The sequence below is a fragment of the Macrosteles quadrilineatus genome, unplaced genomic scaffold (genome assembly GCF_028750875.1).
Source record: "Macrosteles quadrilineatus isolate MER2022 unplaced genomic scaffold, UCM_ALF_1.0 Scaffold_1__1_contigs__length_201487025, whole genome shotgun sequence".
Lineage (NCBI taxonomy): Eukaryota > Metazoa > Arthropoda > Insecta > Hemiptera > Cicadellidae > Macrosteles > Macrosteles quadrilineatus.
Window position 1 is genome coordinate 76,735,602 of NW_026542594.1, and position 18,351 is coordinate 76,753,952.

General features: G+C 37.2%; 1 protein-coding gene across 4 annotated transcripts in view; it reads right to left on the reverse strand.

Moving 5' to 3' along the window:
- Positions 1-399: 399 nt before the first annotated feature.
- Positions 400-18,351, reverse strand: part of LOC128983627 (N-acylneuraminate-9-phosphatase) — a 31,309-nt gene continuing 13,357 nt past the window's right edge. The window contains exons 2-5 of one of the 4 annotated variants that reach the window (XM_054402988.1): positions 16,346-16,400; positions 13,505-13,676; positions 1,356-1,591; positions 400-1,112 (exon numbers count right to left, since the gene is read on the reverse strand). In XM_054402988.1, the coding sequence (XP_054258963.1) occupies positions 855-1,112; positions 1,356-1,591; positions 13,505-13,547 (537 nt within the window). In that variant the 5' untranslated portion in view covers positions 13,548-13,676; positions 16,346-16,400 and the 3' untranslated portion in view covers positions 400-854. Of the gene's footprint in view, positions 1,113-1,355; positions 1,592-13,504; positions 13,677-16,345; positions 16,401-18,351 lie in introns of those variants that run through there. The other 3 variants (XM_054402987.1, XR_008489880.1, XR_008489881.1) reach the window with 3 other exon arrangements.

An 18,351-nucleotide genomic window follows, 5' to 3' on the forward strand; every position in this document is an offset into this window, starting at 1 on the left:
ACCATATCTAGTAGCCTACAACTTATTTTATCGCAGGTAAAATGCATAATTGCACAAACCCAGACAGGAAAATTATAGGACTCCTACCCACAAAAGCCTTTTAAGCCAGAAGGAACCAGTACAGAGCCCTTATCAGATTACTTTAGTTTATACCTAGATCTTGTGTCTTGCATCCTCCTAACTAATCTCAAAACTTAGATGAGGAATCCAGGTATTCTTCATCTCACTTTGAACGATGTTGGCTTATAACATTTAATACTTAATACCAATATTACCAAGACCAACTCATCTTTACTAACTGGTAGGATCAAATTTGTAACAAAGAGTAACTCAACTTAGAATATTGTTGTATCTCATGAAACGGAGGATATTTCAACAGGCTAAATAAAAAAGCACAACCTTTTTCATATTAGATTTATTAAATAAATATATAAATACAATTTATATTTCACAATCTAAAAAATACAAACTGCTATATTGACAGAAAATACCTTATATACACAGTAAGGTAAAACAAAAATTAAATTACTTGCCCATAAAAAATAAAAATGTCTCAATACATCTAAATAAAACATGAGGAACTACCTTCAGTACAAGTATAGAATTGAAATATCCAACACTTTTAAAAGTCTAAATTATTGCAGAGCTGTACATTAATTTTAACAAGGAAACAACAAATCAAGTTTTTGTCGAAATATTGTATTACCGTTCAGGTATTACGTACTTTTCAGTAATAGATTGCATTTAAAAGATTTGGGAAAAACATTGCACAACCTCAAATTTTACATGAGTGCTCGAACAACAACTTTGTTCCTACTTCGATGGTAGTAAGAAAAGAAAACCAGTAGCATGGATCAGCTGCCATCACTGCTGTTGCTGTTGATATCATCAATGTCGGGGACTGTGGGTTTGCGCAGAGGGAAGATCCTCGGTAGGTCGAGGACTGAGGGTAAGGTGAAGTCCGGATGGTAATGGAACGGTCGGGGACTCTCAGGTCCTGAGATCCACACAGTAGCAGCTAGCTGAGCCTCCTTGCCTCCCAGCACATCAGTCTCTAGCTTGTCTCCCACCATGATACAGTTGTTGGGTCTCACTCCCAGGATCTCACAAGCCTGGACATATCAATATTTTGTAATTAATTCAATTTTACTTTTCTACTTGATATTAAGACACTTCATTTAAACAAATCCAATACTTAAATGAAGTAGCATGATTCATGATTTGCATCAGTTACCTACACCTACCAGACAGTTAAATAGACACAGTGTCGCATAAAATGAAAATAGAATTGTAACTATTTAGTAGAAAATGGTCTCATAGAAAATGTAGAATGTGAGATTACTGTTGTATTTTACCTGTAAAAATATATTTTTGTTGGGTTTCTCCCAGGGAAGGTCACCAGAGACGAGTAAGCAATCAAAGTAAGAACGGAGCTTAAGACAGTTTATCTTCTCCCACTGAGAACTTGATGTGCCGTTGGTGATCAACGCAAGAGTGTAGTTGCGTCTTAGCTTCTTCAGCAACGCTGTCACATCGGCAGAGAGAGCCAGACATTCATAACGAAGCTTGATCCATGTTAAATATACATCCTCTGAAAACCAATAATATTTCCTAGTAAAAAAACAGTACTATTTATGCTGTCTTATGTACTTATATTTAACGATATGGTGGTTGTTTCATGACAGATCCTGTTTCAATACATGACAATGGTTTAACTATGCAGTAGAAGTTCTCTTATAAAGTACACATAGTATAACCCCTCATATCCGGCCTCGGTTTATACAACCACTTCTTGAAAGCCAAAATTAAAAATTTAACCAATATATACCCCACATCTTAAAGACACGCAGTTGTATTTTAACGCAATTGCATTTTGCACGCTTGTTTACATTTTACTTTGTCCACTACTCAGTTGAGCTTATTTCCTTTGCAGTCAGTACAGTTCAAAACATTATGAATACTAGTAGCTTTGCCAATGGGGCAGGTACACTTAATATTGTGGGAATAAAGTGGGTCTCTAAATCTAAAATGTAATATAACAGTTACACACAGTTATGCAAACTATAGACAAATCTCAAATGTACCTAACTTATTGCTTATTTCAATGAAAATATATTGTGTTTTTCATGAAACTGTATTGCAGAATCATAACTGTATCGTAATGTAAATCTCTATGATGAGAATCAAAAGTTACCGGCAACTCAAGATTAAAATGTGAACAAGCAGAACTGTCACATGAATTTTGATTCCACAATTGCACACAGCTGATCAAACATATTAAATAATACTGCGTGAATTTTAGAACAGGAACGGTATGGATCATAAACATAAATAAATTATGTCACTCGCCCGAATGTACGCAATATTTAACATTACTTAAATGGAACTGTCAAACCCAATGTTAACACTGTTCTATGTTAATGTTATTAGCATAGAATTTGTTCAGTACCGTCGTTTGTTTATGTATATGATCCATAACAAGGATTATTTTCCAGATATTTGTTTGTGTGGAAACAGTAATATAATTACAATATTGTTAGGTTTGGGACTATTGTGATGGCTTTTTGTTTGCAGGACAAACTACTCAGTACTCAATATGTTGTTTGGTTATATGGTTATACTGACTTTTGAGACTGCAACAAGCAGAAGTACATGTTTAGCATCCTATTGTTATATCTCAAGCCTCTTGTGATCTGTGTTTCTTGTGTGCTTTGATGTTGGGAAAAAATAAAGTATTCTCATTTTACTAAACTTGATTATGACATATTTATTTTATACATTGCGGTTAATTTAGTGGTGTTCAGGCCCGTTTATGACCCTGTCAGCGCCCTAGGCACAACTGGTAGTGGCACCCCTTTGCAATATATATAACAGGGTGTCCACCGACCGAGAAATCCGGAAATTATGCATGAGATTTTTTAACAAAGAATTATGCGTGAACCTTTTTATTTCTACCTGGATATTTCAATTTACCGCAATCACACATGCCAACAGTGTCATATACGTGACCGTGGGAGACAATAATATGTAAATAAACGGCCACAGGGCATGATCATGATTTTGCCGAGATATCGCAAGACGATGATGATGATATCTCTCATGCAATATTCTGATCATGATATGTCAACATACGGCCGCGAGGGATGATCAGGATGTTTCTGCAATCAGGGAAGACGATAACTTTCCACACGACCGGGGTAAACAGTGAGAATTTTGTCGCGATCGGGGAAGGCAATGATGATCTTCACATATTGCGAAAGACGTTGATAATGCCCACACGACCACGGGAAAAGATCCGAATTTTGCCTCATTTGCAGAAGACGATGATGATCTCCACAAGACCACGGGTGATAATTACCATTTTGACACAATCGCCGGTTCACACGACCGCGAGGGATTATGAGTATTTTATCGCTATCGCGCAAGACGATTATAATATCCACACGACCGCGGCAAAAGATAAGAATTTTGCCTCATTTGCGGCAAACGATGACAATCTCCTCTCAACCGCGGGATATGATCATATATTGCCGGCGATCATGGAAAACGATAATGTCTACAAGACCGCGGGAAACAGTCAGAATTTAGCCGCAATCACGGGAAACGATTACTTGTCTACATGGCAGCGAGGGATTTTCAGAAGTTTACTGCGATCGCATGCAAATACAACCACCAATTTTTTATTTTCCAAATTTTTAGCGCCCCCCAAAAAAGCCAATTACTTTGCGTCCTAGGCACATGCCTCCCGTGCCTATTCGGTAAATTGGCACTGGTGGTGTTAAGGTACACAGATGCTTCAATTAAGCCTTCTTCCACACCAGCGCGGTGCGGAACCGCCCCGCACCAGACGGAACTGTTTAGACTATTGAATCATGGGATCGTTCCACATCAGTGCGGGCTCGCCTGGACAGAAATAAACATCTGTCCAGGTTGAAAAATCACCCGGACGACCCTAAACTTCCAATGTGGGACCACACCCGATGGCTAGTTTTTAGAAAATTGGCTCTTATGTACGCTTTACATTTGTGTGGGACGGGCTGGTTTCGCTCAGACATAACAGTAGTTTTGACAGTCTGTGTCTATCAGTGGTTGAGTGTGTTTCATTTTGTAGTACTCTTGTATTTTGTACTCTTCACTTTGGTATGTTGTTAATAGGCAAGTTTGTTGTTTTCGATATGGAGGAAAAAATGTATTTCAAACACTTGACTGGTTTGGTCAAGAATTATAATTTGGTTCGGTTTGAAGGCAAGTAATGTGAGTCAATACCCCCACCGCAGCAAACCAGCTTCCATTTGCATAATTAAATTTCTACAAAAAATTTCATTAAACATGCCTGATTTATTTAATATAAAAACATTTAGTTTAACGAGCACTTAAATTATCTCTGTATGGAACGTAAAGAAGTGTTGTTTTAGCTAAAACCTCATAGAGTACAAATATCTATATATTATTACGGATGTTTCATAAAACCCTTTTTCTCAGCTCGTGTGCATCGCAGGGAAAATCTATGCATACTAAGAAAGATATTTTCCTGTAGATGTGCAAAATCTCCCCTCCTATAAATTAAAATAGGATAAAAAATAAGCACAAAAAATTAATTTGAAATTAAAAAAATACCCCCGCTGCGGCAAACCTGCAGATTAAGCCAATTTTCATTTGCCTGATTGGATTTACACTAAAATGTTTCCATAAAAATATCACATTTATTCCCTATTTAAATATAATTAGTTTAACGAGTACTTAAATTTGCTGCAACGGGGAGGGTAAAAGTGGTTTTTTTTTATGTTAATAGTTTAATAATAAATAAATGCATGTGCCAAATTTGATCAAAATATGTTCATAAACAAGCAAACTGCAACAGTTTACTTATTCTCCATAAGAACAACATAGGAATTTTAAGTATACAATTTTTTGGAACTTTCTCCGTAACCGTTAGGCACATAACAACGTTTCAATATACTAAATTATTTGATTTTTTAAGCTCTAGTCTGATCATGCTGGTTCGCGAACTCGTTCGAATAAATGTAGGTTAACACGTTTATACCAAATTTAATCAAAATCGGTTCATTTTTGCTCCAGTTATCTTGCTAACGGACACACATATATATATGAATTCTGAATTCGAATGGATGGTGTTTTTGGCCTCTAGGGACCTCAAAACAAAAAAAATAATCGGTCCCAGGCCCAGGTCTTACCATGAGAGTACTACGGTAATAGCTTATTCCCTATATGGGAAATTCGCTAAATATTCCCTTTATGGAAAATTTGCTAAATATTCCCTATATGGGAAATTTGCTAAAATTACATGGGCCTTATGGGTTGCCATACTGGTGATGAAATTAGAACACAATATAAACAGAAAATCAAAACAAATGGAAGAAATTACAATCACATGTTTTGTTTACAGCATGGGATGAAAATAGAGAAGCCTGTACATTACATATTTTTCACCACACTATGATGTTTTCAGCTGTTTTGCATACGTTAATTGGTGGCTGAAAGTTACATTTTGCTGGCCATGCCAGCTGTCATCGTCAGGTTATCAGCTGCCCGCTTTCTTTCTTAAAACATGAATGCATAATTAATACACAATCAGTATCCATTAGCATTGCAATAGAATATTGTATTATTGTCACCGTTGCCTAGCAACTATTTATTTTATTTTGCTGATTCCTCAAATTATTTCTTCACATAGGCCCTAACCTTAAATTTGTAGTTGTGTTGACTATCAGTGTGCATTTTATTATTGTGGTGAATAGTGGTAATAGGATATAGTGTGGTGAAAAATAGCGTTCGTACCACGGACCGAAATGGTTTTGCAGCTCTCGATTGTCTCGATCCGGTAAAACCTCATGTTCGGCCCTAGGTACGAAATATACTATTTGTTTGAGTTTTCGACCACTGGATGATGACCACTAGTACGCATAAATATACATACTGTATATCAAAATTTAAACTAGCCTACAAAATTAATTTTTCCTACAGTCACCTGACAAAGTTGGCTTCTCTGTACTGTTTATAGTACAGAAAGCTGCTAATTGCTGCATATTTATACTTTGCCGTACGGTTTATACTTTGTCGTACGGTGTATACTTTGCCGCACATCAGGATTCCAACAAAACAACACAAAACAGCGTGGTTCTATTATGCATGTAATCCGTGTACGCTTGGAAATAGGTTGGCAACACTTAAAGATAATAATACTATGAGCAGCTAATTGACTATTATAACTACGATTTAACCTGTCATTTCGTGTTTATAGTTTCGGTATTTCTGAACTTTCTGGACTTTTCTTTTAAATGTTTTTAAAACATTCCTATGATCTTAATAAACAAGAAAATACCTTTAAAGCATTTTTTTAGGCACGGAAACCACTTCAAATTACAAAAACATACGGAACTATATTCTCAAAACGCGGAGGAGTACATTTCTTGCCGAGGAAAAATAGCGGAGTGATACGGACCGCGGGTACTACTTTCTCTAGGGCACCATTTGTGTTGCCAGCTGAACCTAAAAACGTGTTGTATAGTGTTTGAAAGACTAATTATTTATATGCTTTATAGTGACTACACATTACATACATTACATTATTTGTCATGAGAGCCGAAGCCCCCTGACTGCATACCCGGTACCTGTCGTGAGACTTACCCGGGCCCCATGATGTAGGCCGAAGCTTACGCATCAACCTTTTGCACATCATGGGCGGATGACTTAAGGTCATCAGGCTCACCGGCTGCCGAAGCAGACCCTTCGGAAAGAGGGTTGCCCCTCAATCCTAACCAGGGTTTCCGGCTACTTGTTTAAGCGTCACTCCACCTGGGTTCCACTAGGTCGGGACCTAGAGGTCCATGGTAGAGCGCCCCGACGCATTTAGTGCAAGTAACACTCGGGACCTATCTAATCCCTGACAGGCAAGCCCGCCATCAATAGCCAGAAGGAAGGGGACCGTCAGCACGCTGACGGGGGGAACCCCAACCTCCCATTTACACCACTACCCGATCGAGGCCTTACCCAGTTGCTGGGAAACCAGAGATAACCAGAGCGATAGATCCCCAGATACCCCTGGCGGGCTCGGACCCAGCACCCGATCTACTTCGTTTGCCCGTCAGACCCAACATCACTGCCAGGCCATCAGGGTTTCCCAAAAGGAGGCAGGTATAGAAGTGGGACCCACCCGGATGAACCTATCCACCAGAGGAGGCGACACCCTTGACTCAATTGAGGTTATAATAATAATAATAATCTTTATTGTCATTCAGCAACATAAAATTACAATAGACAACGTCAGAAGTCAGGACACAAATGTGACATCATGCTTAAATCTATACATCATCCTATGAAACATTGAACATTTTGTTGCATAAACTGTACATACAGGCCTAAATATTTAAATTTAAAATTCTAAGATTGAATGCTTTACACAAATTTATACAAAACTTAAGTAAATAATGCTTCAAAACTAAACAATTTGTAAATATTCAGGAAATTTATAAAAAGATTTTTGGTCATGCAGGCTGCCTCCTAGTGGCCAATAGTGTTAAGAGTTCAGAGTAATTATTTGTGTTAAAAAAATCGTCTATAGAAAAAAGTCTTTGCTAATTAGCCATCTTGATAATGTTGATTTGAAAAGGTTTATGTTATCAATTTTCAGGTTCCGGGAAGAACCCCCCACACTCAAGATAACCATACCGTCCGTGCTCAGAGACAGGGATTGGTTTGCATAAGTGCCTACAAACCGTTGCCCTCACACTGCGGAAAGTTACGTTGCCCTTGAGTGTCCCCGTGAGCTACGGGTACTTGCCCGTTTTCACCTCCAGGAAAGGTTACTTCCAAAGTCGAGGATTTGCCACACTGAATGCTGGTCGCACACAACAAGCAGGCCGAAGCCCAAAGAACCACAGACACAGGTAGGTTAGAGATTATGATGCACTTCCATCTCTCCTAGAGCTAAACACCCCTCCATCCTGGATAAAGGAATGTCACTGGGACCCAATGCCCAGTCGTCCATGTCTGAGGCCTACTTGAAAATGCCGATACCAACACCGAGCATTTACCTCCCCTTTGGGGGCTAGGTATTTCACCTCCCAGGACGAGGCTACTTCCAAAGTCGAGGATATGCCTCACAAAATGTCAGTCGAACACAACAGGTAGGACGAGCCCGAAGAACTCAGTCACAACCACAAGCTACAGGCAGGTGAAAGATCTATGAACTTAATCAACACTAGCAGAGCTGAACACCCCACCACCCTGAATGGAGGGAATGTCACTGGGTACTCTCACTTTGGGTACAACCCAAAGAGGCTGGCTTGTCCAGTCGTCCATAGCTTGTGGCCTACCTGAAGTGCCGGTTCCAACACCGGGCAATTACCTCCCCTCTGGGAGAGCTAGGGTCCGCGTGGTCGCCCAGGCCACGTACCCACGCAAGCGTGGGCCCCTTGCGGTAACTTTATAGTGACTGTAGGAAAAATATAATGTGTAACTTGAGTGAAAAAGGCCTTTGCTGCACTCGAGATCATTCCTAAACATAAACGTAAACATTGCTCTCGTGTGCAGCAAAGTGCAACTTTTACCACTAGTTACACAAATAACTATTTTCTCCTATGGAGCCATAAACAAATTGTTCCTAAAGTCGGGGTCACGTAAGTTTGCAGTTGAGGGAGGAGCCTATTTACCATTTGGTTTTGAATGAACCAATGATAACCGTGCGGTGTTGCCAAATCTAATAATACTAGCTGATTTGAAAATATTGTTTAGTACAGTAGACTCTCAGTAATCCGGCAGATATAGGACTGTGATATTGCCGGATTAGTGAAAATGCCGGATTACTGGAATATTATCAATAAAAACACTTAAAATGGAATTAAAACACGTTTCCGAAGATCGCGCGATCGGAAACCACTATTGCCGCCATCGGGCATGACTTTTCCATTATCGTGGGAGACGATGATAACGTCTATACGTCCGCGGGATATGTTCGTGATTTTGCCGCGATCGCGCAAGACTACGATGACGTTTCCGTGACCGCGGGAGTAGACAATAATGCTTACACGGCCACGGGAGATGATAAAATTTTTTTCCGCGACTGCGGAAGACAACGATAATGTCTACATGACCACGGGAGGTGTTCATGATTTTTCCGCGATCGCGCATGAAGGCGATGACGTTTCCGTGACCGCGGGAGGCGATGATAACGTATTTACGTCAGCGGGAGATGTTCATGATTTTGCCGCGATCACGCATGAAGGCGATGACGTTTCCGTGACCGCGGGAGGCGATGATAACGTATATACGTCCGCGGGATATGTTCATGATTTTACCGCGATCGTGCATGACGACGATGACGTTTTCATGATCGCAGGAGAGAATTTTGTTGTCTACACCGCCGCGGGAGATAATCAGAATTTTGCTCGCGATCGCGGAAGACCTCCCGTCAAAAGACGCCGGATCACTGGAGTGCCGGAGTGGTGCAGTGCCGGATTAGAGAGGGTCTACTGTATATTTTAATTAGTGTTAAGCGCACTAGCCTTGTCTTGTTAATGGCTGCCACCTACTGCAAACTTACGTGGTCCCGACTATAGTCCTTTATGTCATTGTGCAACCTATGATATAAACCTTTTTTCCTATAGGGAAGAATTAACTACAGTACGGTCCACGAGAGTCTGCAGTTGAGGGAGGAGCCTATTTACCATGTGACTTCGAAGGAGCCATTGAGAACTGTGCGTTGTTGCCAAATGTAATAATACCACAGGGTGTCCACATTATGGAAAGTCAGGGATAGTCATGGAAAAAATTTTGGTCATGGAAAGTCATGGAAATCCCCAATGATGGAAGGAGTTTAGGGGACCATTCAATGCTCTAGTCTGCCTTAACCCAGACTATTGTAGCATTTTTCAGAATTTTTCACAAATGTACGACAATTCAATTTATTACAGTTGTATTAATAGACATGGTTTAGCCCCTGAGCTGAATTGATGACTAATATAATATAAATACCTCGTCACAGCTCTGAAGTTTCTGTATATTACAGCTGTTTCGGCATCAAAATGCCATCCTCAGATACACATACATCCACCTGAATTGGCGTCGTTAAACTGTACACACACACACGAACACGATAAAAACACAATAACACGTAAAACAAGAGACAGGCCTGTCGCGTACATGATTGCTACGATTCTTGTACGATTCCAGCTTCCGTACTCGTAGCAATCATGTACGCGACAGGCCTGTCTCTTGTTTTACGTGTTATTGTGTTTTTATCGTGTTCGTGTGTGTGTGTACAGTTTAACGACGCCAATTCAGGTGGATGTATGTGTTTCTGAGGATGGCATTTTGATGCCGAAACAGCTGTAATATATAGAAACTTCAGAGCTGTGACGAGGTATTTATATTACAGTTGTATTATTTTATGAGTTTTGAGTCCGTATTAGTTCATTGTCTTACCTATTGTACTCTGTTGTTATCTGTTAATACATATTTCAGTATTTCCGGCAAAATAACTTGTCCAGGTGGTATTATTCGTGTGTGCATGTTATATTATAATTTTCGAGTAAAGTTTGTGAGTCATGGAAATCAATGGTAAATGGTCATGGATAGTCATTGAAAGTCATGAAAGTTAATGACAAATTTTCTGTGAACACCCTGTACCAGTTGATTTGAAAATATTGTTTAGTATATTTTAATTAGTGTCGAAAATTAGTGAACGTGTGATGTTGTAAAGTCTCATTAGTCTAGTCTTGCTATTGGCGGCCGCCAACTGCAGACTCTCGAGGCCCATAGTGTAAAACTGTGTAAGCATACCATAGTTCGTTATGCTGTAGTAAAGGAAGCAATATGGTGATTGGTGTATTTAGAATAAAAATCTGATACGTCATGGACATTCGACAAAGGTTTAAGATCTTCCATCCATTACCCTGCAGCTTAAAAAAATAGCTTTAAAAAATACAGTAGAACCTCAATCGGGGTCATGGGGAGGGGGGAGGGAGACCACGGATAAGTGAAACCACGGATAAGTGAAACCACGGATAATCCCAACATGACAAAAAAAGCATAAAACTGTATAAATGACCATCAATTTGATAATTTGCATATTACATAATCAAAATACAGTACAATTAGTAGGCCATTATGCAAGTTCATGATAATATGTTAAGTCATTAACCTTGGTTCAGTAATAAAAACTGTAGCGTATAATATCACAGGTTACTCAAACTTTTACTCAAACAAAAAAATTACTAGACACTACGGCATAAATCAGGTAAAGAACAGATTAGTAGGAATTCTTTAGTCGTAAAAAAAGATAAAGATAACAATGACATAAAAAAATGGTTTATTCTTTCTTTTAGCGAATTTCCCTATAGGGAAGTAGCTATTACCGTAGGTGGCACGGTAAGACCTAGACCCGGGACCGATTTACTTTTTCATTTTGATGTTCCCAGAGGCCAAAAACACCATTCGTTCAAATTTTTATATATGTATATATATATATACGTCCGTGAACGCGATAACTTGAGTAATTTTTGTCCGATTTTGATGAAATTTGGTTTAAAGGTGTAAAGCGGGATAAACTTGAATGAGTTCGCTAACCAGCATGATCGGACCATGGGAACGGGGCTTTACGGTGGGTTTTATGGGGTAAAAATTGGTTTTTCTCACTTTTGACCCTCAAAACACAAAATTTCCCAATTTCTCTTTAGACCTTTATAAAGAGCATAAAAAAACAATTAATTTAGTATATAAAAGTATTTTTGTTCGGTTAATAGTAGTGGAGAAAATTAAAAAAATTGTAAATTTAAAATTCCAATGTTATTCTTATTGAGATATTGTCAAATGTTGTAGTTTGCTTGTTTATGGATATATTTTGTATTTTTATCAAGTTATTTATTTTGTACTAAGCTATCAATATTTTACAAAAAAACACACTTTATTAGTTTCCTTGTAGCAGCAAACCTAGGTACTGGTTAAACCTAATGTTATTAAAATATATTTAATTGAAAATCAATTAAGACAAATGGAAATTCGCTTAGTCGGCAGGTTTGCTGCGGCGGGGGTATTTGTCCTTCTTTTCTTTCTTGGGTTTCTCTTCATACACACATTCAACAAGTTGTCATGGCTTACTAGAATCAAATCACCCAATCATGAACTGTTGTGACATAGCAAGCGCACAGCTGGGAGCAGAGGATTGTCAATGCAAGCGGATAGCTTGACCTTGAAGCTATCGATCTATTTCTTTGCCTTGCTTCCATTTTATTTTTGTCAAATGATCTGTGATGTTTCAAAAGTAATAATGTGGTAGTAATAAAGTAATAAATAATTGGCAGAATAGTTAAATATGCATTGCATTCCAACACATTAGTCTAAAGAAACATATTTTATAAAACTTTCTTGGACAATGAGAATATTTAACCTAATTTTAGGGGGATTAAAATCTATCATGACTTTACTGCTTTACAGTGCATATTTTTTGACTGCTACCCTTGTAGTGTAGGTTGGGCGTTTGTGTATTGTTAGTTGTAATGTGTTAGTTAAGATTTTTTCACCTGAGGACGGGATCAGATTCCAGATCTTGAAACGTTGTATATTGGTTTTTACCATCGTGATGGAAAATGTCTACAATAAACCTTTGAACAACATTAACTCACCATCACCAACAATGAACTTCAAACAAAGAATATATGTCTAACCTACATATAATATTTTCATGAGTGCATCGGCAACACTTTTACACCATCTTAGGTAGCCTAAATAAGTGTTCACAGTCTTGAGTTAACAAAAACGGACTGTTATCATTTATCATGTTAAGTTGTACAGTTGAATTTCATTTCTAAATTAAATGGATGATTAAACAACTATTTTAAGGCATTTTCAAGAAACCAACATTGTCTGTATAGCGGCTAGTCTTCAATATTTTAAATTATTGAAAGACTGATATTTTTCAGGGAAGTTTCACATTAAGACCTTTCATTCAAGTATGAAGTTGATAGGTGTGCTGCTTACAGGTTTCTCAAAAGTATGTGATCCTTATTAGCTTTTTATACAGATGAAGGATTCAGACTAGGTTACTGGTAATGAAGTATCTAAGTGATCAGAGACTATACTTAAACACCACGTTAATTATTAAATCCTTTTTATAATAGGTTGGTTTATCAATCCAAATTGTTATCCGGTCAGGTCAGGAGCTTGGTGCGTGGTGGTCGGATATGAGAGTTCTACTGTATACAAGTGACATCAAGCAGTCTAAGGTCAGTCAAATAAGCTAAGAAATTTTATTTTTACATAACAACTCTTAAAACGTTATCCTAGTCAAAGAGATTTTTTTCTGGAGGTTGAACCAAGCTTGAAGAACTGAGCTAAGTTCACAGAAAGACACTCTCATTGCATGTCTCTTTACAATCTAATAATTATTTATAATTTTTGTTGAATCATATCTGTTCAAGCAGTGATAGCAGAACCATTTTTGTGATCACATTTATGTTAGAAATACTACAACGGAAAGCAAACTTACCAGCTTTACAAGAATATTCATTCAGCGCTTGAGACCAAAGCATAACACGCCACTCAGCAATGTCATAGTCGGGATTGTGAGGACACAAGACAAAGCTTTGGAGAAACTTGGCTGTTGCCAATTCAGCTTCATTTTGTGGTAGATGATATTTCGATACCAACAACGAGCAAAGCTGTAAATAAAGTAATAATTCAGAAAAATGTATTTTAATGTCAAGTACTCAGAAATTCAAATCTACTCAAATTTCCATCCTGAAATAGTTTTAGATAAATATAGGCCTATGTCAGATGTAGCACATACATAATATACAATCTAACTAAATGTAAAGATAAGTAGCCTAATTTGAACTATCTGTATCTTCTTCCAATAAACTCAGTCATTGAACATTAAAAGCTTTGATAGAATTCATTTTTAGCCTATACTAATAACTAGTTGTGTCTCCAATGGACATAATCAGACTACAGTACAAGTTGTTCATTAACTCTTTTAACTCCAATGTTTGAATGTTTGAAATTGAATCTTATAAGAATACTTGCATCTATCAATACAAGCATAACTCATTAGATCATTAGAAACTGAAAACTGCATTGACATAATTATATATGCTAAACATTGTACAGGTCTAAAATCAAGATACTATGACATTTGATTTACTATAGTGGAATAGATTACAGAATAGGACCGGAACCAGTTCGGGTCGGGTGGGGTGAGGGCAAGCGGTATCCAATAAGCTTTCAGAAAACTGTCCACTGTTGCCAAGTTGTGCCACGCGCTTAGTCTTTGCCCGACAGCCGACCTGTGTGTTTCGAGCATATCCTCTTGTTTGGTCAAGAAATTGCCTTAAAGTGTGTTTATAATTCGAAACAGGCCAGTAACAAAGCTACAAAAGGCATCTCACTCCATTCTACACTCATCCTTCACTCATATTTGGGTTAAAATACGATCATAGGTGGTGTCCCAATCTCAAATGAATAATTAATATGGTAGATTGTATCCTCTTCATTTCCATGTTAATTTTGTTTCATGTATCAAACAATAAGCTGAGCAATATTTTAGAAGATTTTTAGAACTGCTATACAAATTGTTTGGTCATATAAATTTACTGTTAAATTTATTAATTTTATGTTTATATATTTTTCAAAAACTGCTTCTGGTAGCTGTTTGAGCCATTTTAAAGACAATTGTGTAGCAAATAATCAAACCATAATAATGTATGGGATGAATGTTGTGTTCCATACGATATAAAAATATAACAATACTAACCAATACCACCAAGAACAAATAAATTATTAATTTGTAGTGTTGAACTGAACTACCCTACAAGTGGGACGATAGAGGGTGCCGGGCTCTAGGTGAAAGTCAGCTCACCGGCCAAGAACGACATGGCAACGTCGCATCCCCTACCTCTTCAAAGGCCAGTCCTATTCTGTAATCTATTCCACTATAGCAAGGCTAGAACAGTTAACCCCCTAGGCCTAATCAATGGACATGCAGTTTTAAGGCTTGGTCCACCCAACTATAAGACTGCATCACAGATTGAGGGCTTGGAAGTCCATGTATCTGATGAGATATTTTGGGAAGTTTTTCCTATCCTTGCGGTGTGTACTAATCTATCTGAAAAGTGATTTGTTTTTTTTTTATGCATCACAATCAAACCTAAATAATCATAAAATTGTGGTTCAACCAAGAAAAAAAAACCCGAAATCATGGATAATCATTGATTTTCCAAGAAGGATTAAGTTTGTAAGATTAATATTTCTAGCTAAGTATAGTAAGCAAGCAGTCTATATAAGTAAGCAGTATACAAGTTTCCTGAAAATAAATAATTAGTTAGTAGGTTTATCAAAGTAAACTACAAAAATCATAACTTATAGGTCTTATAATATGGTAAGTTCAGGTGCATCTTTGCAGAAAAAATTAACACATTTTATTGTAAGCTGTGATGAAATTAACTGTTTATGTCGTCCAAACAATTACACAGTCCTAATCATATAATACACAACTTTTTGGGAGTGATAATTACATTAATTTAAAAGTTATGTTAAAATCCTTAGAAGTGGGTAAGACTGGGAGCGATGAGTTATAATGGAATTCATCATCATGCATGACCCAATCTCCAAACGACTTTGTGGAAACGAGTGAAGATATATTAAGAGCAAATCTGGCTTACTTCCCAATGGCTAAATATACCTTACTGTGGAAAGACCCAAACCAAATCAGTGTGTGGCAATATCTCGTCGGTCAGATTTAAGGTTCTATAACTGAGAAGATAACAACCCATGAACCAAGCATATGGGTTAACCAAACATGCTGCAGAGTATAAAGGGATAACTGTAATGTTAAACAAACACATCACCAAATATATGAATTTACAATAGAACCTTTTCCCAGTGGTCCTCAAACTTTTTGGCCTTACACGACATGCCATTTCACATCACCAACCAGTGTCAAAGCATTTAGGTAAAAGGTTTTTTTTATAGTGACCCCTTCCTTCGCAAGGATAGCAATATACAACTTAGGCTTTTTAACATTATATCATCAAATGAAATTACCACATTCACTACAAAGTCTCACAAGGCACCTCATACAGATGAGTGCAACGTGTTAAAAAATCACACTTAAAATAATTCAGAAATCACACTGTTAGATAATCAGTAGCAGTACAGAGTAAAATAGTTTGAGAACCACTGCCCTACGCTTTAGGTGTTGGCCTACTGTAATACAAATATCTAATCGCAACATGTCTCACAGGCGTTATTTTTTTAAGAATTTGTACAAAATTGGGAAAAAGTCATCACACAACTTTCCTAATTTAGCACTTTGCACTACTAACTACTTGACCTGGTAGGAGGCGATGATGCGAATGCATGTCTGGGCCAACCAGGGAGTAAGGTAGCTGAAAGACAAATACACAATTAAACATATCCTAAACACCAAACATGCTTAAAAACAAAATAAAATACAAATCAGAAATTACCATGTTAATAAGTCAATTAGTTAATCTGTGCATGAAAAAATAAATTACTATTGCCAAAATGTAAAACATGCATTAACAATACTTCATGTGGCTGTGACTTGCTGCGGTGGGGGTATTTAGGTACTTATAATTCAGTTTGTAACATTATTCTAAAAATAAAAGTTGTTAAAACATTAAACTTCATTATTTGACATGGTTCAAAAGTATTTCAAAAGTATGGCCTAGTACTGTTTTGAATGTAAAAGATGGGAAAAACCCATTTTTATCCCATAAAACCCTGTTCCTATCATATTGGTTTGAAAACTCTATAGAATAAACATTGGTTTACATTGTACAAATTTTCATCTACTCGAGTTATTGGGCTAACGGACACTTATCTCAACATCGTTGAAGGACTCGTCCTTGAAAACTAAATATGAACAGAGAAAAAAAACTAATGTTGAGTAATTTACGTAATTGAGTATTTCGAGTAATTTAGCGTACATTTTTTATTTGATCTTAAATATAAAAAACTTTATGTGATTCAAGGTGTGGACATGCCACTCCCTAGATGTATGACTAACCGTGCCCCTCGAGCAGAGCCGGTGATGTCACTGAAGTCCTCGAGCCGCTACTCACAACTAATGTAGCCTATCACACAATGCTATAGGATGTTGTGTTGCGGTGTTTGTACTACGCTGTAGTTAAATGTGTTGATTTTACCATAGGGTACTTAGTTTTTTTAAATGTGTATTTAAGTTTTTTGTATTGAAAGTTCTTCTTAATATCCTATAGGCTATTAAAACAAGGGATTCCTCCTCCCCCCCCCCCCCCACTGTATGATAAATTCATGATTCTTCATTTTAAGAAAATACAATAATTTTTGGAGGAGGGAATGTTGAAGGCATTTAATTTTTATTTTGGTTTCAGTTTTCTTGGTGTCATAACAGCTGCAAAGAAATTCAGCAATTGGATTTAAGGATGACATAGGCCAATGTAGTGGTAATGTATTTGCACTACCGGTATTTGTCTTTCAATTTAATCAATGGTAAGTCTATTCGTTCAGAATGAGTATGACTGATTCGTTACGTTATATAGGTACCGGTACTAATAATAAACATGTCTAGATTTACAATCACAACAGCTACTAATCATTAGCATTAAATCATTAGCGGTTAAATTTCTTTTTGGACTTATAGTTCAATTTGATTTTTTTTTTTTTTCTAAGCCGGCTAAAATTTGTTTCAGTGCAATATAGTCCTAATTTGGTTTTAACAGCTGGTTTTACATTCAGTAGCCTATATGTAATTCAGTAAAGATTACAATGGATTTGTAATTTATTTACTGTATGCTATTTTGTACCTTTAAATTGATATAGGCCTACATAGCTTTTCCCAATAGGGGAAATTCGCAAAATTAAAATAAATATCTAATTATATTATATAGCTGATTGTTTTTAGTTTTAATTGTAGGTAATGATGCACTACCGAACTAACTGTCAGAGTAGCAACTAGTATTAGATTAATCCTTAGTTTAAACTAGCTGTTATTCACGGGCTTCACCCCGTTTCACTTCATAAACATTAATCAAATCAAATCATTTATTATCATGGACATTTACATGCATTGAAATTGTCAGTGGAGCAGAACATAACATTTCAATGTTCATTGTATATAATAATAATAACAATAATAAAACTATTGATTCCAGGTTAAGCTAAATAGACCAGGCCTTGGTTGGGGTTGAGTATGCAAAATTATTCGGACGCACTTTCTCTTTTGATTGTTGTTAAGGACACTTTGGACAGTAAGAAAACGCATGTTGCCACGATCGGCGTTGGTCGAGTACCAATATGGCTGCCATCCAATATGGCGGACCACCTGACTTGACC